Below are 23,170 nucleotides of genomic sequence, written 5' to 3'. Positions count from 1 at the left end.
TTGGCCAATGCCCCGGATGACGTTGACGTTGATGGGCGAGTATGTGCGTGAGCAACAGGATGCGGACTGCAGTTCACTTAACGGCCACCGCTGTCATTAATAACAAGGATTTTCTGAAAGTTACATATAGTACCTTTAAGTACATTTTGCTGATAATCTTAACATACTTTTACTTAAGTAAAGACTTTTTTCACAGTGTGGCATTCATATTTTTACTTGAGTAAAGGATCTGAATACTATACTAACATTTTTTACAGTGTCTGCTCATTAGACACTCAATTACTCCATAACTTCTTGTAATTAGTAGTTAATGCTGTGTATTAGAGGTGATTGAGTGTGTGTGACTGGTGACAGTGATGGACAGTCTTCAGGACGAGTTTAACAAGATGATGATCTCCTAGAAACAGACGAAGAGGAGAGGAGGAGGAGGAGGAGGAGGAGGGAGGAGGAGAAGGAGGAGGAGGAGGAGGAGGACAGGGACAGAGAGATCAGATGGGAGGATGTGTGGGCGGAGGAGAGATTAGTCATCATGTGGATGGAGGGAGCGACGGGCGGATGGATGGAGAATCTCTTCCTTCTATGTTTAGCATTCGTCTCCGCTTTCCTCCTTTCATGGAGATTCCCTCTCTGATAGCTGCTGCACAGCGTCGTCATGCAGTCGATACTCTGTCTGACTTTTTATAGATTTCAGGTGAAAGAAAAAGCACAGACTGGGTTGGTCTGTGGTATCAGACATCAGACTAGGCTGTAGTAGAGAAGAAACGGAGCTTTACTAGTAAGATGTTCTGGCTTTCTCACGGCATTAATTCTTTTATTTCCATGTGAATGATTGTTTTCACGCTCGTCTCTACGCTGTTATAGGAGATAGTGACGTCAGTCTCCTCAACAGTGGCCTGTGACATCACTAACTGGGGCAGGGCAGAAGATACGCTGCATTAACCTCCTACTTATCACTCACTTACACATCATTTCTGTCTATAAACTAACCTGCAGTCTTGTGTCTGTTTTCTGCTCTTGAGCAACGCCGCCATCACGTGTGTGATGGGTTAAAACTAACCGGTAAATTAAAACACTTACAGGCCATGAATTCTTGTATTTTTATCAGATAAGACACATCATTTACTAAAAATCTGAAACATTGTCATAGCGGAACATTATGCAATATGTCTGGTTTTAGAAAAAACATTACTGTTGGATCAGCTGAGAAGAGTACATGTGTGAAACGACGTCTAGCTGTCTGTTCAAACACCGAAAAGTTGACCATTTTTACACTATAACTTTTGATGTCAGTGGCATTTCGAGTTCTACAGCATCTGCTGGACATATTTATGGGCAAAAGCGGTTAACAAGTTAATATTCAGTGTTAATGTGCAGATTTACAAGTGAGACGCCACCTCAGTAATGCCAGCTTGTTCACAACCCTAAAAAACACATTTCCTTAAAACAAGTGAAGAAATCTGCCAGTGCAGTGAGAATATTTCAATATATTTCTATCAGGGCTGTCAATCGATTTCAATTTTTAATCGCAAATTAATCACATATTTGTTATCTGTTCAAAATGTACCTTAAACGGAGATTTGTCAAGTATTTAATACTCTTATCAACATGGGAGTGGACAAATATGCTGCTTTATGCAAATGTATGTATGTATTTATGAGACTCGTGGGTTCCCTTAGAACCCATTAACATTCAGATATATGAAGGTCAGAGGTCAAGGAACCCCTTTGAAAATGGCCATGACAGTTTTTCCTCGCCAAAGTTTAGCGCAAGTTTGGAGCGTTATTTAACCTCCTTCTCTACAAGCTAGTATGACATGATTGGTACCAGTGGATTCATTAGGATTTTCTAGTTTCATATGATACCAGTATCTTCACTCTAGCTTTAAAATTGAGCCGCTACAACCTAAAGATCGTAAGTTGTGTTCAAGGAATTAGTGGTGTTAAAACAAACTGCATTCATTTTGACAGCTCTATTTTCTATATAATTATAATATTAATATAATGTTTCTTTTGGAAACAGTAAACTTTAATACTCAATAGCAGACAACAACGACTTGATAAGAAGCAGATTTTTTGCAGTGTAACTTGAAATTTGTCCTCGCCCAAAGTCATGATGTCACAGCGTCACTTTTGAGGACATCACTGAAGACACTAATTAAATGGGATTGAAACAGCGAGCGTGGTGTGTTTGTGCAGGTCGTTCTGCAGGACAAGGTGTACTTCCTGAAGTTATCACAGGATACGTGAATAATACACATGGATTACATAAATCCTTAATGAAAACACAATGCAAACAGATCGGAGCGAGCCGCTTCACATCTGCTGCTGTTTACTGCCTCGGTCAACTGTAACACACACACACACACACACACACACACACACACACACACATACACGTGTGTATATATTCCCATCACTAACATTGACTGTAGCTGCCCGCTCTGGTCGGGGTTTCCCAAACTCATTTCTGTCTATATTTATGTCCCATAATAGAAATTTCATAAGGCACATTTTCTCCAAATATACACATCTGTTTCTGCTTTTAATCTGACAAAGTAGTGTTTATTTCCAGTCAAATAATGATACATTTAGGTTCTAAATTCAGGAGGAAAACATGCCAAAGTTTGATGTTAAAGGAGGCTGGTTAGCTCTATACATTTCTAGGGACACTGTTTGTTTTTTGGTGAGTTTGCAGCCCCTTTTTAAATGAATATGAATATTTTATTTGTTGTTTGTTTGTGTCTGCAGGTTGTTTGTTTGAAAAGAAGCTCTGTCCGAGAGATCATCTGTGCAACGATGGTGAGTATTCCAGTTTTACTTTTCCATCACAAACTGTCTTGTCCACAGTTTTTTTTATCATTATACATATGAAAAAGATTGTACCTGTTATGTGTATGTAAAAACATGGCAGCTGTAGTAATGAGCCTGCATTCAGAGGCAACAGAGAACGGGGTGAAGCCTTGTTGTATTCATTTATTATGCCATGACCATATAAAACTCCAAATGAAACAAACAAAAGGTTCACTTTAATTCAGTTCACCCACATCACTAAAAAAACAGTTTTTACTTCAGTATGAAGCTGAACATGAAACAAACATATCAAATATTTATATGAGATCAACGTTTGAACATTTAAACATCTTGCTCTTAACATCACAAATATAAAAGACAAAAAATAATGTCATCTTTATTCCTCTCTAGTATTTCCCAGTGCTACAGAAAGAGCACATTTACAGGGACAAAACTAAACACAAAGACCAGTATATTAGTATAAGAAATCAAAACTGATCCCATAGATAAAATGTGAGAAAACGAGGAAAACGTTTCAGTTTTGACTTCTGACACCATCCCGATATGGAGGTGAATGGAAAACCTCAACAGCAGCAAGTCTTTCCAAAATAAATGACCTCAATGGATACAGTTTTATGTGGACCTTTATTTGTAAAGGTGGAAAGTAGGAAATAAGAAGTAAGGAGAAATATTTTTTTGGTGATTTGGTCGAACTGCCCCTTTAAACATATCTATTATAATCTATACACTCTTTTCACACATTCATGAAGCCAAATTAAAACTTGCCTGATATCTTCCTCTGGGAGGCTAACGTGGACACTTTCTCCCTCCACGGGAAGCTCGTATTCACGGTGCCCTGAATGCAGCGTGACGAGAATAGTAAATCGACCAACAGTGAGCGATCCCAGCGGGCTCCAGCTGCAGCGACACGCTTCAGGAAGCTGTGACGTGTCTTCTGTCCGTCAAACAGTCAGGAGCTGGTTAGCCGTCACGCCTCAGCCTGCCTTTAACGGGGCTGTCTATAATCCCTCAGTGGATTTCCTGCTTCCTCCCTGTCTGTTCAAACATGTCATTACAAGAGCGTGCACGTGACAGCTGAATTATTGATGGCGGCATGTTTCTGTGTACGCCTTGAGGATGTTTTGTTCCCCGTTTCCAGAGACGGGAACAGTTAGGGAACATGAGCAGCGTTCATAGTGAGGTCTCATGGCGTGTGTTCGATGACGCTTTGAGGAAGTGCATTAGCTGAAATGCAAGAATGACTGTGAGGAAAAAGGCTGAGAGAGTTACAGGTTGAATGTCAGGCTGCATTGGAAACACAATGCATTTTATATCCTGACACATCTGTAATCTGCGTTCAACCCCTGGAGTGTTGAAGTACAATAAATGTAGTTCCAGACTGCATTCAATAAACAGACCATTTTGTGTCCTTAAACATCTGTAATCTGCGTTCAACCCCTGGAGTGTTGAAGTAAAATAAACTTAGTCCCAGACTGTGTTCAAAAACAGTACATTTTGTTGCCTGAAACATCTGTAATCTGTGTTAAAATGCTTTAATGCTTCGGCTAAATACATTCCAGGCTGCATTAATAAAACTACTTATTTTGTGTCCTTAAACATCTGTAATCTGTGTTAAACCTTTATAATTTTAAGTAGAAAACATTTTATTCAACACTGAATTAAAAACAATTTAGTTTGCATACTAAACCATCTGTAATCTCAATCAACATCTCAATCCCATCAACAAACGACACATTTTGTTTCTTTAAACATCTGTAATCTGTTGTCTGTTTAATCAAAGTAAATTTGAATTCAGCAGACGTAACCACTACATTTCAGTGTGTGTTAAGTCTGTGTGGTCATTTGAGCGTTGGAGTGTGTGTGACGGTGACGTGTGTGTGTGTGTGTGATTGTGCTGAAATGGGAGTGTGTGAAAAATGATAATTTTGTCTATGAGATTCGTCATATGGGCAGAAAGGTGAACGGAGTGACATAAAGAGAGGGATACGTAGTGAAAGAGAGATAAAAAGAGCGAGAGTGCAACGTAAACAAGGTCTCTCTCCGTCAGCCGCGCTCTGCCAATCGCAGCTCGCCCTGGCCGTCTCTATGACAACAGTGACATCACTTGCCTGACGACTGTGTGTCTCCCTTGTGTGTGTGTGTGTGTGTGTGTGTGTGTGTGTGTTTGATGAGAGATGGAGGGAGACAGAGGTGATGACTCACCACGGCCCACACAAACACACACACACACACACACACACACTTTGCTTCAATATGTGTGTGTACATGTGTGAAGTGGAGTGTGTATTTGCGGTGTATACGTTTGTGGGTAAATGTACTCTGTGTTTCTGGTGTGTGCATGTTTGCATAGTGAGAAGTTTACCTTTGTGTGTGTTATGTGCTTGTATGCGGTTTGTGTAACTCCCTTTGTGTACATGTGTGTGTACTTGTATATTTGCACATTATGGCCATATTCATGTATATTTTGTGTGTTTTTCTTGCTTTGCTTGTTCCTTCAGTGTCCGTCAGCTCTGTGTTGGTTTGAGTAAAGAAGAATATTATCCTGATTTCAGGTGTATACAGTAGTAGGTTGGTTTTCTCCTGCGTCTAGTAGATGCTAATCTGTTTTGGGTTTTCATGGGATCAGTTTACCCAAATTGTAAAAATATCTTACTCAACTGCAATGCGGCCTGAGGAGTAAAGTATTAATACTAAAAAAGACAAAGATGAGAGAAAGAATAATCATAATTTGTCTTATTTCCTGTCTTATTTCAACCCAACCCTCAAAAAAAAAACTACTGGTATCCAGCAATGCAGGTAGTTTTGGTTTTATTTGTGTTGAATTTGAGTTAGAAATCTCAGACACAAATGTTTCAAACTCTGAACTATCTGCATGGTTAGATACAACTAAAGGTAACTGAGACATTTGACATTTTTTTATTGTGATGTTATGCTGAAAATGCAGCCTTCCTGTCCATTTCACTGTGATGGCACGCCGGTTTGTCGTTTGCAGATGTCTCAGCAAAGAAAACAGAGTTGAAACTTGCTCAAGTTTTGCCGCAATGCAGCCAGACGATAAAACGTCTGTAACTGTGAACCGTGTGGCATTGCACTGATTCTACTGTTTAATGTGCACGCATAGAGGTGGAGGAGGAAAATAATAAGAATTGCTGCTCTTCCAAAATATTACAATCCTGCCTCGAGAGAGTACAAACTGATAGAAAGCCAGTTAGATCAGTTAAGGAGAGAACAGTAGTTTGATTTGACAGGAGGAGCATTATGTGGGTCTTTATTGTTAAGTTGGCTGGATAAGCTCACTATTTTTCAGAAAATCTCCATTTTGTAGGGTATGAATGTGAATATGTCAGAAGTGACATAAAGAAACTGACTTGTCGGTCTCTTCCCGTGCAGACGGTTTGTTCGGACAGTGCCAGGCTCCCCACCAGGAGCCCGTCCAGTACCAGGTGTCTGTACCTGTCCTGCACAAACTGCAGGAAGTCCTCAAAGACCTGATGGTGCAAGGTGAGTCTGAGTGAGACGTTAACGTCTGCTCACCAGCGGAACAAGTAACAAGTAGGAGAAAGTAAATAAGTTGTGTTGCCCTGTGGCTGCGCAGGTCTGACTTGGAAGGACGACGTTACCCAGGCGATCATCAGCCGAGAGTTGAGTCGCGTTCCCACTGTCGCCTCCAAACTCCATGAGAGGGCGCCAAAACAGTAAGAAAATTCCCAGAATGCCCCTCACCTATGAAGGACGGAACCTGCCAAAATCAATCAATAAATGACTTGATAAGTAAAATAAATACATTTAATAATAATAAATAAATGATTTAATAATATAAAAAATAAATGTAGCCATTATTTAATTGATAAAATGTGGCATAAATTCATATTAGCATCTTTATTTATTTATATTTGTATTAATTCCCTTATTTATTTACTCCTCTGTTTAATTTTCCCTTTTATTTATTTATGTATATATTTTTATAAATTTTTAATTCTCTTTATTTCTTTTTGCATTTATTTTATTTTCACATTAAGTGACAGCCCCCTCATTTGCATAATAAGACAGAAATGCATAAAGAAATGTATAAAGAAAAGAATACAGAAAAAAATAAGTTTGGGGAAATAGATAAGGGTTGAAATGCAAAGGAAAAAGTGTGCATAAATAAATAAATAAATACATTTAAAAAATAAATAAAAAATAAATGCAAAAATCAATACATATGTAAATAAAAGGAAAAATTAATCAGAAGAGTAAATAGATGAGGGAATGAATACAAAGATAAATAAATAAAGAAGCAAATTAAAACAGAAATATAATTTTATGTCACATTTTATCAATTAATTAATGGCTACATTTATTTTATTTTGCTACTTTTAATAGCATATTTATTTATTTATTTATTCATTTATCTATTTATTGATTTATTGATTGATTGATTTATTTATCTATCAAGTCATTTATTCATTTATTGATTGATTTTTGATTTTGGCAGGTTTTGTCCTCCATACTCATCAGTCTAGCACACAAACCAGCAGGAAGGAAAATATTGATAAATCACTGATGAAGTACAACAAACATACAATAAGCAAAATCTTTTGAAACTAATTAATAGTATTTTTTTCCAGGTTTTTGAGACAGGCGGGCCCCAGTCAGCGGAGGGTCCAGGGGCCCGAGGATCCAGCTGACCCCGAGATGATGCAGCAGTACGCGGACTATATGATCCTCGACCCCTCCCGGTCCTCGGTCCACATGCAGACGCCCCTGCTGGACCCTTACACCTACCATCAGGTGGGGAAATAATATGCACTATTTAAACATGTACGATTTGATGCTGGTTTTAAAATAATATGGTATATTGTGCAACAGAAGGTTTTAAATAATATACTGATTGACTAGATGGATACACTACTATATAAAAGTGTCATTATATAAATGTAAAGTAAATTATCAGGTTTTGCATGTCAGTTTGTGACAAAAACACATTTTAACATAATAAAAACACAGTTTAAAACATTGAAAGTTCACTGATCACATTTTAAAGTTTGAGAATTACTGACTTGAGACATGCATGTGTTATTTTCTCCTATTCTAAAATGGTGTGTTTGGTGTGTCCCTAAACAGTCTTGAATTACATAAATTGGGTATCACTGTAAAGCTGAGACTCTTGTGGATCCAATGAGCCCAACTGTATTCATGTGTGATGATGTTAGTCCTCATAGTAGCCATTTCATTGTAGTGAGACCATTTTTTGAAACTTGACCTCACTGTATAAATGACCTGTGGTGACCTCTAGGATAATCACAGCCTCATGAAACTTTACAGCCACAGACTATATGATTTACAGCATTTACAAACATTTTAAAGCAACTTAAATCAAATATACTTTTATGAAGGACTATTAAGTCAGAGTTGTGTGTGTTTTCATGTGTGTTGTATCTGTGTTGTTGTTGTTGTTGTTGCAGCAGCAGTACGGCTACCAGGAGGAAGAGGAGCGCTCCCTCAACTCTCTGGACGATAATCCAGCCTTCCCGCTCCTCGCCTCCCCCTCTCGCTCCAGATCCCAAGGAAACCCTCTGGTCCGAGACCGGCAGCTTCTCCAGGACCTGGTGTCCTTTTACCTCACCTCTCCTTCTTCCTCCTCCTCCTCCTCCTCTTCCTCTTCCTCCTCCCCTGTGCAGTCCCTCTCCCGCCACAGGGGGGGGGCAACAGCAGGATTTCCCTCTTTGCTGTCCTCCTCCTCCTCATCATCCTCATCCTCCTCCTCCTCCTTCTTCCCGGAGCTGGACTTCCCGCTGGACTATGGAGAGGACTACGTTTCCCAGGTAGCTCAGCTCAGCAAGCAGCAGCAGGAGCAGCAGCAGCAGCAGCAGCATCAGCATCAGCAGCAGCAGGAGCAGGAGCAGCAGCAGCATCAGCAGCAGCAGGAGCAGCAGGAGCAGGAGGAGTACGACGCCCTGTCGGGGCTGGATGGTGAGAGGAGAGGAAGTAACGACAGGAAGAAATAAAACAATCAACAAGTGTGAAGCTGAAAAGTTCCTTTAAAGGAGATTCAGCTCCACAAACATGCAGCGCTGGAAAAGTACATTCACTCTACTTATTATAATTTTGATGCACTTGTACTTTAATATTTCCATTTACTGCTACTTTATACTTCTACTCCACAATTCACCGGCAAATATTGTACTTTTTACTCCATAACATTAATTTAATACCTTGTACTTATACTAATACTAATACTTTGCAGATTCAGATTCAGATTACAAAATATAAACAACAAAGACTTTACAGATCCCTAGGGGCAGAATATATATATACTGTATATATTACCAGCTGCAACATCAAAGTGATGTACACATTAATACAATAATATAATATACACTATTTTGAAATGCAGATGCTAATACTTTTGTAACATTTTAGATGCAGGACTTTAACTTGTAACAGAGTATTTCTACATTGTAGTATTACTTTTTTACTCAAGTAAAAGATCTGAATACTTCTTCCTCCACATGTTTAATGTAAAATCTGAATGTAGTACAGTAAAAAGTCTCTGACACGTGGAAGAGATGAAGTAGAAAGTTTAGTTGCAGTAAAGACTACAGAGCGCTATACCATGTGTGTTTTTCAGAACACTCTCTGCAGAGACTGGCTCTGCTGCTCGACCACTACGGCCTCGACGTCAAGGATCTGTCCCCTGAGCAGAGAGACAACCTGCCAGCCGCTCTGAAGCAGCTGCAGCTGGACACCTCCTACGGCCGCAAACCAGCCAAAGGTCCGTCTGCTCATCATTGGCTTTTTAAAGCAGCATGCACACTGTCATAAAAACAAGATCACTGAAGTGAATACAACTGTTCTTTCTGTCTGTTGTGTCACATGTTATATCACAAACACATTATTATACACAGACTTGTACCGTACTTGACCTTAACAAGCGCCTCCGTTTTGTGCACATGCCTTACGAAAAAGTAGTATACTTAAAGTTTATTTTATGAAGTATACTTAAGTAAGCTAAGGTTTATATTTCCCAAGTATACTTTACGTAGTAAGTATACTAATATCAATGTACTAGTAGTATACTTGTAAGTGTACTACTTTAATACTTCTTGGGACTAAATTGGCCCATTTTTTAGTTTATAAAAGTATACTTTATGTGTACTTAAGTCGCACACATAGTGACTTGTGAGCATCTCTGCTTTTTAGTTCATGAAAGTATAATTTGTATACTTTTATATATTTTGGAACTTGTAAGTATGAGCCAAGTATACTTAAATATACTTTTTAAAGTATATCTCTGAGAAGTACATAACAAGTAAACTGAGAGTATGCTCTCTTATTCTAAGTTTAAAATAAATATATTATATATTGTATTATGTATATACTGTTTATACACACACTTGAATAAACTTCTTTTTGGTAAGAGCAGCCCAAATTATCTTCTTAAAATGGATGGATGTCCAAATACATACAACTATCCTTTGTTTTTGCATTATTCATGATTATATCCTGTTTTTGATTCCTGTTCAGATAAATATGGGAACAACGCTGCCACAGGAAAGAAGGTGAACATGTTACTTCAGTTTTTTTATATCTTGTAAATATATATTCCTGAAAAGTATTTAAATAACTACAGCTGTAAAAAGTACAATATAAAAGTATGAAGTAGCAGAAAGGGGATATAGTCAAGTAAGTCTTTATTTATCCATCAGCTCACGGAGGGTTCGATGGCGTTTAAGATGGCCGCCCTCGCGGCTCCACCCTCCACCATCAAGCCCCCCAAACCACACGGAGCCCAGAAAGATCCGACCCCCCCTGTGGACGCCGACCAGGACAAACTGAGGAAGGGAGGACCAGCGGCCGAGGGAGACAAGTACGGCTTCATGGTCACCAACCAGAGGTACAACACGCTCAGATGTGTGTCAGTGAATGAATGTGTGTGTGTGTGTGTGTGTGTGTGTGTGTGTGTGTGTGTGTGTGTGTGTGTGTGTGTGTGTGTGTGTGTGTGTGTGTGTGTGTGTGTGTGTGTGTGTGTGTGTGTGTGTGTGTGTGTGTGTGCGCGCGCGCGTGTGCGTACGTTTGTGTGTGCGTGTGTGTGTGTGTGTGTGTGTGTGTGTGTGTGCGTGCGTGCTACGACTGTTGGAGCTGCTGTCAGAGAGGATCGGCCTCTCCACCGGCTCCTTCATCAGCATCAGGTAGGACCGAGGACGCCAGCGCTCATCGACCCTCGATAACAAAATAAAACAAAGTCAGATCCCCGACCTGCTGGCCTGATGCCTCTGGATCCTCCGTATCCGAATCCTCCGTATCTGGATCCTCCGTATCCGAATCCTCCATATCCAAATCCTCCGTATCTAGATCTTCCGTGTCCGTTTCTGGATCCTCTGTATCTGGATCCTCCGTGTCTGGATCATCCGTGTCTGGATCCTCCCTGTCTGGATCCTCTGTATCTGGATCCTCCGTATCTGCATCGTCCGTGTCTGGATCCTCCGTCTCTGGATCCTCCGTGTCTGGATCATCCGTGTCTGGATCCTCCGTCTCTGGATCCTCCGTATCTGGATCCTCCTTATCTATATCCTCTGTGTCCGTATCTGGATCCTCCGTATCTAGATCCTCCGTGTCCGTATCTGGATCCTCTCTGTCTGGATACTCTGTATCTGGATCCTCCGTATCTTGATCTTCCGTATCTGGATCCTCTCTGTCTGGATACTCTGTATCTGGATCCTCCGTATCTTGATCTTCCGTATCTGGATCCTCCGTGTCTGGATCCTCCGTATCTGGATCCTCCGTGTCTGGATCCTCCGTGTCTAGATCCTCCGTATCTGGATCCTCCGTGTCTGGATCCTCCGTGTCTGGATCCTCCGTGTCTAGATCCTCCGTATCTGGATCCTCCGTATCTGGATCCTCCGTGTCTGGATCCTCCGTGTCTGGATCCTCCGTATCTGGATCCTCCGTGTCTGGATCCTCCGTGTCTGGATCCTCCGTGTCTAGATCCTCCGTATCTGGATCCTCCGTGTAGTCCGTAAAGTAACTCTAAAGTAACCAGAGCTGTCAAAGTACAATATTTCCCTCTGAGCTGTAGTGGAGTAGAAGTAGAAAGTAGCATGAAAAGAAAATACTCAACTACACCCTGAGTACTTGTGTAAAAGTACTTCTCACTGTGTAATACTCCCCTCTGGATGTGCTCTTGTGTTTTGTCGTCTGCAGTGTTGTCGGACCTTCGATCACCTTCAGGGTCAGACCCAACTCCAAGAACCTGACGGCTGGAGACGTGGCAGAGAAAGCCGGTACGTCGCCTGCTGTTTTATTCATTTTAACTGCTACTAATACTTCAAATACTATCCCCCATAGTGCTACAAGTACTCCATGTGTTTTCTCAAATACTTTCCAGTCATTATTTGAATGTTTTCTTTCTGCAGTTGCAGAGAAGAACTTCCTGGAGTCTGAGACGGGCCTGAAGGTGCTGCAGAGCGGCGTTGGAGAGGTGGGTGGTCGTGTCAGAGAAGAAGAAGAGAGGCAGCAGAGCAGAGAGGGATAAAGACAACATCAAGTTATGATGGGGATGAAGGGAGGGATGGTGCTTATAGTGTCACATCTTAACTTACATAACTAAAAGTAGTAGTACCACAGTGTAAAAATACTCTGTTACAAGTAAAAGTACTTCATTCAAAACTTAAATAAAAGTACAAAAGTATTAGCATCAAAATATACTATACTGGATTATAATCATTGATGCATTAATGTGATCATCACTTAATGTTGCAGTTTATGGAGGACGGAACCTGCCAAAATCAAAAATAAATAAATAAATGATTCGATAGATAAATAAATATGTCACTGAATGTAGCAAAAATAATATTAAAAATAAATGTAGCCATTAATTAATTGATAAAATGTGACATAAATATTTGTATTTGCTAAAAAGTAAAGAAGAGTAAATAAAGGAATTAATAAAAAGATAAATGAATACAGAATTAATTAAAACAGAAATATAATTTTTTGTCACATTTGATCAATTAATTAAAGCCTACATTTATTTTTAATATTATTTTTGCTACATTTAATTACATATATATTTATTCATCAAGTCATTTATTTATTTATTAAATTATTTTGGATTTTGTCAGATTCCGTCCTCCATAGTAGCTTGTAAAGGTGGAGCTCATTTGAATTACTTCATACACTGCTGGGGAGTTTAATCTATAATAATTCATCATAAAAAATGTTTTGAAGTATACAGCAATATAAAAAGGAAATACTCAAGTAATGTACCTCAAAACTGTACTTAAGTACTTGAGTAAATGTACTTAGTTACTTTCCACCATTGTTAAATGCAACAAGAGCATAATCTGGAAAGGCATCCTTCATTTAAACTTTATAAACACTTCCTTTATTTTGAAAGTCAGTCCAGGAAGTCCAGTTTGTTTAAAGTCAGTCTAACTTGACACTGTGGGTCCATGTGAGTCCAGCAGGACATCAGGACAGTTGCTCTGCATCGTGCATTTGGTGAGTGAAAACATAATAATCTATTCTGACACATTATTATTAATTATTATTATTATTATTTATTATTCTTATAAAGATGACTTAATAATCAGTTTATATGATAGTGACATTTATGTTATCTACATCCTGTCCCTACACTATCAGGATCTAGTGGCATTTAATGTGCTTTTTATTATTTAAGCTCTTGTATCATATTCTTAAAAAGTCCTTAATAATATACTGTCCTTGTGTTTATATGAGACATGTTCCTTCTTAATACTTCATATAGTACTTAAACTCATACATATATCACTTTTGATGTTTTATCCATCTAAAGTCAGTTTATAGTGAGATGGGACATTTATTTTTATTATCATATCTATATAATACTTGTAATGTGTGTGTAGCTGTTATTAGTGAGTTTTACTGCTAGTTTTTTATTTTCTATAATATCTGAGCACAAAAGCATGAATTTATGATATCCTTCTAAAATGAATTATCTGTTAATTTGACAGCTTTTGCAGACATTTTAGGATTTGTTTCTGGCTTTATTTCTTGTATAATGAGCTGTCTTATAGCAGCATAAATTAAATTAAAGACTTGTGATGGTTAAATCCAATTTGAGGTTCTTGTAAAAACGTAAGGCAGTGAACCACCTTCAACCACATGTAGTCTGGTCATCCGTTTTCTTCTTTCCTCAGTTTCACACTCACACACTGAACCCCCCTTTATAATAGCAGGTGAAGTAGCCTTTCTACCCCCCCACCACCCAGCTCCAACTTTAATGTCTTTCAGATACCACACACACACACACACACACACACACACACACACACACACACTGAGAAAAAGGGAGAGCGCCTCACATTCCTGAGGCCCACAGAGAGGAAGGAGGAGGTCTGAAAGGTCAAGAGAGACAATTCATCAGGAGAGGAGGGGAGGAGGAGGGGAGGAGGAAGAGAAGAAAAGAGAATGGAGGGAGGAAGGATGATGAAAAGGAGGGGAGAGAAAGAGGGGAACAAAGACGATGAGAGAAGGAGAAAGGAGAAAGAGAGGAAGATGAAAGCAGGACTGGGGCACATTTTTGTCCCAGGTTCCTGCTGAGATGGATGGGAAGAAATAAAGGAGGAGATACCTCCTCTACCTCCTCCTCCTCCTCCTCCTCCTCCTCCTCCTCCTCCTCCTCCTCCTCCTCCTCCTCCTCACACTTCTTTTTACCCAACTGCAGCTTCTTATTTATGAAGACAGAACCTGCCAAAATCTAAAATCAATCAATAAATGAATAAATTGGCTTGATAAATAAATAAATATGTCATTAAATGTAGCTAAAATAATATTACAAATAAATGTAGCCATTAATTAATTGATAAAATTGGACATAAATTGATATTCATTCATGCATTCATTTTTTAAAATGTATTTTACATTTATTTTGAAATGTATGTATTTATACATTTATTTATTTCTGCATGATTTTCCCTTTGCATTTCAGCCCATATTTATTTCCCCAAACTTATTTATTTATGTATTCTTTTCTTTATACATTTCTTTATGCATTTCTGCCTCATTATGCAAATGACTTTCACTCAACGTGAAAATAAAATAAATAGAAAAATAAAATATTAATAAAAATAAATACATAAATAAATAAAAAAGGAAAATTAAACAGAAGAGTAAATAGATAAGGGAATTAATACAGAGATAAATAAATAAAGAAGCAAATTAAAACAGAAATATCAGTTATGTCATTTTATCAGTTAATTAAAGGGCTACATTTATTTTTAATATTATTCTTTGCTACATTTAATGACATATTTATTTATTTATCAAATCATTTATTTATTGATTAATTTTGTATCTTGGCAGGTTCCGTCCTCCATACTTATGTCCACCTCATTAGCTAATGTTTGATTATGTTATTTCTTTCTGTCTGTCCTAGAGGAATGATGGGAAAGCATTGCCCCTGGCAACTCGAGTACAGCCCAGTGGCTCCCGCTGGGTGTTCGCCACACTGGTGGCCATGGCGTGCATTGGCAGCATCTTGGTGGCAGCCATGACCATCGCCTGCCTGCGTCACCACGCCCACCGGCTGGCAGCAAAGAAGCTGGGTCTGGGACCAGAGGGGGGCAGCTTCACCCACCAGGAATACCAGGTGAGGAGAGAGAGAAACTACAAATATGGCTGACACAGCAGGACTTGTAGTATAGAGAACAACGTTATTATGAAAGGCATTTCTTTAAAAAGCACAAATAAAAGATAAGCAATCTTATTATTTTTTTTTATCATTTAACTATGTATAAATGTTGTCATGCACACACCTTCAGTCAAAAAGTAACATAGATGATGGCTGTCCACCACCTGCAGCAAACATCATAAAACCTCAATAAGAAAAGTAATCAGATAAATACAACAGGAGCACATGAAATGGATTTGAAAAGCTGTGTAAAAAGAGCAGTGATAGAGTGATAAAGCAATGATGCATAACTGGCTCACTAGGACCTGTGTCGCCAGCACATGGCCTCCAAAGGCGCCTTCGGACGGCTGGAAGCTGCTGCCCTCGGCGCCGTGGGAGGAGCGAGCGGAGGAGGAGGAGGTGTGGGAGGAGGAGGAGGAGGTGGTGCTGGCGTTGGAGGGGGAGGAGCAGGAGCAGCAGGAGGCGGAGGTGCCGACTCCAGGGTGAGCAGCGTGTCGTCCCAGTTCAGCGATGGAGCCCAGCCCAGTCCGAGCTCCCACAGCAGCACGCCGTCGTGGTGCGAGGAGCCGGCCCAGGCCAACATGGACATCTCCACCGGTCACATGATACTGGTCAGTACCGGACACTGGAAGCATAGGTGCAGCAGAGGATTAACCCTCAGCCTCTATTTATACAGCATAAGCACAACAACACAAAGTCTATACAAATATGTAGATTAAAAGATGTGTACGTGATATCACAGTGTGTTTGTTTTTTGAGTGAATAATATGATTTTGTCCCTCAGGCCTACATGGAGGACCACCTGAGGAACAAGGACCGTCTGATGAAGGAGTGGGAGGCTCTGTGTTCCTACCAGGCCGAGCCCAGCACCGTCTCCGTAGCTCAGAGCGACGCCAACGCCAAGAAGAACCGCTGCCCCGACTCGGTGCCCTGTGAGTCTAAAGATGCCGCATGTGTCAGGCTCAAATGAAGCACAGGACATCTGGAATATTAATATTCAGACATAAAAGGGTTAAAGGTCACTGTTGTCCTTCAGATGACCACTCGAGGGTGAAGCTGAAAGCCGAGATCAACCCTTCACGCTCTGACTACATCAACGCCAGCACCATAGTAAGTATGCAATGGTCACCATGGTAACCACGTTATTCCTGTACATCTTGGAGAAAACTTAGATATATGACATACTATACTATTATGTCATAAAAAACATCAATATGTCTCCTAACAATCTGATGTGTAAACGAACTGAACATTTTGGTATCTGTCCGTCAAATTAAGTTTCCCGCCGTCGCTCCAGTGGAGCTGGCACCATCACAGCTGGTTTCCATGGTAACTGAGACTTTGTGCTTGGCTCCGAGGTGACCTTTGCCCCTGTATAACCTTTCACCCCCGCCTCCCTTCAGATTGAGCACGACCCCAGGATGCCAGCCTACATCGCCACCCAAGGCCCCCTGTCGCACACCATCTCTGACTTCTGGCAGGTCAGTGAGACGCAAAATAAAACATTCATTTACATTTTATGTGTTAAGTTTGTGTATATAAATTACAGTACCAAGTAGTGGCATAATGTAGTAGGGCTGGAGGATATGGGGAAAATCAGATATATAATATTTCTGACCAAATAACGCAATATCAATACTGCGACGATAACGTAGGGTTGACTATCGGTGCTTTGACAATATATTTACACAGAGATTTTTGATAAATAATCATCAGAAATGTGGATATAATGACTAAGTGTGTGTGTGTCCAGCTGTGAAGCTTTCGAGAAAGCAGACAAATGAATATTGAAAAATTTCAATTCAGACTTGATGCGTCATCTGATCGGCCTTCATAGAGACCTCCGACCAAACTATTTAGAACGAATAACGATCGGTGGCCGATTAATCGGAGTTCCTTTAATTCATCTGAATTCCTTCAACAGCTGTAATACCGAGAGAAAAACATATCCTACCTCAGAGCTTCATCACACACAAGATTAAAGATCAAAATCATACAATAATAATAACATTTTATAGACTTTATAGTTAAGATGCAAAGATACACATGATTTGGACAAATCTGAAGACTCTTCCATAGTTCCCACCAGTCCACCTGCAACCATCTATACTGTAAAACACAAAATAAATAAAGTCAGCAGAATTACGAGTTGCATTCATTTGAAGTTGAACCGTGGTGCAAACATTCAAATCAACCGTGGTGTATGAAATAAAAATAAATATTCAATTTAATTTCCTTATATTGTGTTTTCAACCTGTTTTTCCATCATTGTTTTAAAAAACTCACTTTCTCTTTTTACATTAAAGAAAATTAAACAAATCTGTTTTTTATTTTAATTTTATCTAAACTAACATGAGTAACCTACGTAGCTGAAAGATCCGGGCTTCAAATTGAATTTTTAGATTCTAAAAAATGAAACACAGGAATAGTGACATATAATATAAAGCCAATGGAGAGACTCTAAAAAAATATTATATAATTTTCTGATGAAATAAGAATTTCCAGCCACCAAGAAACGCTCAAAGATTAAAGCACTCAGAGAGGGAAATATTACTTTAAAATTCAAGGAAAAGCTGTATTAAAAACAGAAAAAAAACATTAAATGTAACTGTTGTTGCTGGATAATCAAGAAGCCATCTCAGGTAAAAGTACAGCTCCAACTTCAGTCAATCTTTATGCCAAATATTTGAACATTTTAATACAATTAAGCTTGTATGAAAGTGTGTTTTTAGGAAACACTAAATTACTCCTGTCTGTTCCTGAAGGTGACATTGGGATCAAATCCTAAATGTATTGTAAAATTACACAAAAAGAGTAATGATGACAAAGGAAGAGTCCATGACTGCTAGCAACAGTGATGAGACAAACAAAACATAAGCTGAAGTCCCAGCTTTGCTTTGAGAGGAGAGAAGTATTTATTTAGCATTTCATTGAACATCAGGGACCTCCAGATGCTGAGAGCGAGCAGGATGACTACATTGATCGTAGCTGATATGGAGGAATCATCTTGTGTTTGTTGTTAGATGGTGTGGGAGAATGGCTGCACTGTGATTGTGATGATGACGGCTCTGGTGGAGGACGGTGAGAAACAGTGTGACCGCTACTGGCCTGATGAGGGCTCGTCCCTCTACCACATCTACGAGGTGAGAACAGGATGAGGGAGGGAGGGACACGTTTGATTCGGCAGCTGGGCTTATATTTATTTATTTATGTCCCTCCAGGTGAACTTGGTGTCCGAGCACATCTGGTGTAACGATTTCCTGGTGCGAAGCTTCTACCTGAAGAATGTGCAGACCCAGGAGACCAGGACGCTCACTCAGTTCCACTTCCTCAGCTGGCCGGCTCAGGGCATCCCCACCTCCACGCGCCCGCTGCTGGACTTCCGCAGGTATCACTGCTGGCTGTGTCATTCTTCTCCTCCTGCTCCTCCTCTCCTCCTCTCCTCCTTTCCTCCTCTCCTCCCTCCTCCCTCCTCCATCCTCCCTCCTCCCTCCTCCCTCCTCTCTCCTCCCTCCTCCCTCCTCCCTCCTCCCTGTGCGATGAAGATTTAGTTTGGAACATATCAGCCTGTGTCATTCTTGTCCTCCTGCTCCTCCTGCTCCTCTTCTCCTCCTGCTCCTCCTCTCCTCCTCTCCTCCCTCCTCCCTGTGCGATGGAGGATTAGTTTGGAACATATCAGTCTGTGTCATTCTTGTGGTTTGCAGCTAGTAGTCTGGGTCCAGTTGCATAGTCACAAAAATGATCATGGACTGATGTGGCTGCAGCAGGAGGTCCATCGCCGAAAAACCCTCTTTCATCCGCCCCTTATCTATCTATCTATCTATCTATCTGTCATATTGTGTATCTGGCTGAAACAAAAGAGGTTCATCTGTTATTTACTCCTTAAAGTTTTATTTTCTTAAAACAGGAAAAGAGACATATTTCTGATGCAGATCAACTCTCTTTCAAGTAATTTTTTCCCGTGATTTTTTTTACGACACGCTGTAACATTTATAGGACATATACAGTATGAGACTTTTGCAGGACTTTTGTAGCCAAACAGCTGCAGTGGCTGCAAAAGTCACATTATTTATTTGTTATTTCCTAATTTAAAATAATGTTGATCGTCTGTCCTTCTATATTTATCGCTTACTGCTTGTATATACATATATGAACAAACATCACATACATATATACATAGATGCTGGCTAAATTATATTATGCCCATATGAGGCATTCATTTCTGAATTCTTTGCACAGTGTGGGGTTATTTCATGGATAGAGAATAAAGTTATGTTATGTTTTTATATTTGGACAGACTACGGTTTTATGTGGCTCTTGTTATGCATGATTAAATATAAAATTTACATTTATGGTGATGTTATTAGATATATTTTTAAGTCATTTGATTTTTTGTGATCCTCTCATTTACCTAGCCTCTATGTATGTATACGGAATAGTTAATTTGACTAAACTAAATATACTTTTTCGTTTTTATAACTTGTCTTGTTTTGCTTCTGGTGTTTTTTCTCTTCAGGAAGGTGAATAAGTGCTACCGAGGACGGTCCTGCCCCATCATCGTGCACTGCAGGTAAACCTGGATTTCTCATCAGTAAGATACAATAACTAAAATAAAGAAGTTTAATTTAGATGCAGATATATACACACAGACTGTAAACACATGCACATGCATTGTAGTACCACATAAATCCACTTGGTGGCAGGCATGTGCAGGACTTTTGGCAGTACATAAAACATTACACCATCATAAAAGAGGATTTTTGTCTATTTACAACGCGATTAATAAGCAGGAACTCTTACTTCCTTTTGCTTTGTTTCCATAGTGACGGTACAGGCCGGACTGGGACTTACATCCTGATTGACATGGTTCTCAATCGTATGGCTAAAGGTGAGGTTTATCTATGTTAATGACTTTTTATCAAAATGGCACCATTCATAATCACCGAGGGATGTCCAGAGTTGATCTGCAGAATTAGGATTTCAGTAGTTTTCTGATCTTTTGTTTTTACAAATACCAGCTGTCAAAAACTCCCCACAAAGCTCTGTTAAAAACAAACTGTTGCAAGAGAAATATTGGATAATATATTGGTATTTTATTCAATATTAAAGGATTTAAAAATAATCCCAGATAACCCAGTTGATGCCAGCCGATGTGTTCCATTTGTTTTACCTACAATATCTGCATTAGTTTTATGGTTATGCAGACAAAAATACTTTTAAACTAATAAAGGTTTTGAGCCCTCACCCAACCATCCTGAATGTACCAGTGAGCATGTTTCTGGTGCAGTGAATGTGTGTGTTAACTGTCCTGCAGGTGTGAAGGAGATCGACATCGCTGCGACACTGGAGCACGTCCGAGACCAGAGGCCCGGGATGGTCCGCACCAAGGTCAGTCACTGAACTTCATGAAAGCTCCCTGAGGAAATAACGGTGTAAAATAACAGTCACTATAGACCTTTTCATATATATAAACATTCTCAATTGGGCCCTTTGTATTTCCTGTTCCAATGGTTGTTAATTCAGTAGCTGACAGGAAGTAAACTTGGACCTAAGCCGTTGCCTTAGCAACAGAATGGCAAAGAAAAGGTCTATATGGAATCAAATAATAATAATTTCCAATGTGTGAGTGCATAAAGATGTTTTTTCAGTCACACAAAAAGGTTTGCAGTTACACATCTATCTGTTTTTGGGTGAAAAAAGTTCACATCTCAAGTATTTTTTATGTCGTGTCTTGAAGGTAACCCACAAGTTGAACTCTTGTGAGACTCGCTGCCCAACGACCTATCGATCCTAACAGCTCTAGGTGAATGCCTAATCTCGTGAGAGTTTCGCAACCGGTTTCCGGTTTGTTGCTGGATGTATGCTATCAATGCTAACAATGGCATATTTCTCTATTTTTCGCGATGCCTGCTAGATTTACAACAGATAAATGTCGATGTACTACCACCTGCACCCGCCAACAGCGGGAGAAACGTTCAAATTGTACAAATCAAGTTACGTTACGAGGGTGAGTAATTAAAATTCCAGTATAAAATGTATATAGTCTATAAACACAGAATAGAATTCATATATATCTGATCCATTGTCACCAATACCCGATCCAGCTATTTGAGTCAGTATCGGCCGATATCCGATCCGGTATCGGTGCATCCCTCATTCATAGAAAATGTTTTCACACATTCAGATATGGTGATAAACAGATACAAGACTTCTGACCCTGTTACTAGTGCTGCCGTGACCCGGGATCGAACCCTCAACCGGTGCAGCGGTCCACCACAGTGAGACTCAGGCTCAGATTGTGAAATAAAAAGGTTTCCAGTCTTCTGTAATCGTCTCTCTTGTTGTTTCCAGGACCAGTTTGAGTTTGCCCTGACAGCCGTCGCTGAGGAGGTCAACGCCATCCTCAAAGCTCTGCCCCAGTGAAACCAGTGAAACCAGTACAACCCAGACCAGCCTCCTGTCTGACGGACTCACCCTCCCTCCTGACTCTCAGACTCATACCTGGCCTTTGGCCTTTCTCTCTATGATGATGATGATCGTGATGAAGAATGACTTCTCTATCTGCCCGTCGGCTGAAGAATAAAAAAACAACTTAATATCAGACGACTTTCAGGTCAGGAAGGATTTACGCAGGCATGTATCTGATTTTTTTAAGTGTTTGTGGCACATATGATGCGTTCAGGGATGTTCAGAGGGTAAAAAGTGTTGCATTCACAGCTAATCTGAATGAACCAGGAATATCAAATAATAAAAAACACTGCATGTCCCATCAGACTCAAACAAATCCCTCTGGAGTTCAGTTTCATTTTAGTCTTTGTTTAGCACCTTTAAACCGCCTCAACCCACATGCACTGTTTCTTTTTCTCTCAACTACAAGTCTGACTTCTCATTTTATTAATTTAACAAAGTATGAAGCTGCCAAAATACAAGAAAAAAAGACACAGAGGCCTTTAAAAATGTACAAATCTTTAGAATATTATTATAGAGAAAAATTTTATTAATACGCACGAATGCTGCAGAAAAATGTAAGAAATAAAACCAAAATATAGTTTATTTACATGCAAAGTTATCCCAACTCCAACTGTTTTCTCAGCTTCGTCTGTACATGATATATAAATAAAGCTTTGTGTTTTTACTGATGAACAGACAGACTCCAGAGGGGTTTTAAAACTGCTGTCATGCCTGAATGCATTTTCTGAAGCATCTGACTGCATGTGAATGAGCCACAGACTATTTAAATATCAGAAATCCAGCCTGAAGCTCTCATTTAAACCAGACTGAAGCAAAAGCAGAATATGTCCTTCTAAATGTGGTTGAAGTATGTCTTAATTGTGCTTCTGTTGGGTCATCATGTTTGGTTCTGGTGTCAGTAAGGAAGCAACATTATTAAAAACGCATTTTAAAGCATGAAAAGGCTCCAAAAAGATACTGATCTCTGGTTGAGATGTTTAACAAGGATGAATTCTGCTTGTTTACCTGCTCGGTCTGCAGCTTCCCTTCCTCTCCTCATGTGACTGAAAATACCAACATCCAGCGTCCTTCTCTTTGTGTGCCATTCAGATCATCTGGATATATTGTTGTATACCTCATGCAAGTCAGAAAAAGAAATAAAAAAAGAAATGCTATTCTCTGAAAACAAGAAGAGCTATTTTGTATCTGTGAGAACATAAATAAATCTTTTCGTGTTTAAGTGCTGCAATCA

General features: G+C 39.6%; 1 protein-coding gene across 4 annotated transcripts in view; it reads left to right on the top strand.

Moving 5' to 3' along the window:
• The window catches only part of ptprnb (protein tyrosine phosphatase receptor type Nb), a 29,661-nt gene extending 6,491 nt beyond the window's left edge, over nt 1-23,170 (top strand). Inside the window, exons 2-23 of one of the 4 annotated variants that reach the window (XR_012593059.1) lie at nt 2,748-2,798; nt 6,201-6,311; nt 6,406-6,505; nt 7,421-7,583; nt 8,258-8,765; nt 9,424-9,567; nt 10,320-10,354; nt 10,502-10,689; nt 11,997-12,076; nt 12,209-12,273; nt 15,214-15,426; nt 15,771-16,079; nt 16,253-16,400; nt 16,505-16,578; nt 16,872-16,949; nt 18,492-18,611; nt 18,690-18,856; nt 19,985-20,038; nt 20,292-20,356; nt 20,783-20,856; nt 21,820-22,081; nt 22,960-23,170. Coding sequence is in view for 3 of the 4 variants with exons in the window: in XM_074627804.1 (XP_074483905.1) it covers nt 2,748-2,798; nt 6,201-6,311; nt 6,406-6,505; nt 7,421-7,583; nt 8,258-8,765; nt 9,424-9,567; nt 10,320-10,354; nt 10,502-10,689; nt 11,997-12,076; nt 12,209-12,273; nt 15,214-15,426; nt 15,771-16,079; nt 16,253-16,400; nt 16,505-16,578; nt 16,872-16,949; nt 18,492-18,611; nt 18,690-18,856; nt 19,985-20,038; nt 20,292-20,356; nt 20,783-20,856; nt 21,820-21,891 (2,819 nt within the window). In the remaining variant the exon portion in view is untranslated. Of the gene's footprint in view, nt 1-2,747; nt 2,799-6,200; nt 6,312-6,405; nt 6,506-7,420; nt 7,584-8,257; nt 8,766-9,423; nt 9,568-10,319; nt 10,355-10,501; nt 10,690-11,996; nt 12,077-12,208; nt 12,274-15,213; nt 15,427-15,770; nt 16,080-16,252; nt 16,401-16,504; nt 16,579-16,871; nt 16,950-18,491; nt 18,612-18,689; nt 18,857-19,984; nt 20,039-20,291; nt 20,357-20,782; nt 20,857-21,819 lie in introns of all 4 variants that reach the window. The other 3 variants (XM_074627807.1, XM_074627805.1, XM_074627804.1) reach the window with 3 other exon arrangements.

This window comes from Sebastes fasciatus, chromosome 24, assembly GCF_043250625.1.
Source record: "Sebastes fasciatus isolate fSebFas1 chromosome 24, fSebFas1.pri, whole genome shotgun sequence".
In the NCBI taxonomy this organism is placed as follows: Eukaryota; Metazoa; Chordata; class Actinopteri; order Perciformes; family Sebastidae; genus Sebastes; species Sebastes fasciatus.
Note: the sequence above shows the minus strand (reverse complement) of the source record. Positions and strands in the feature narration are given on the sequence as shown.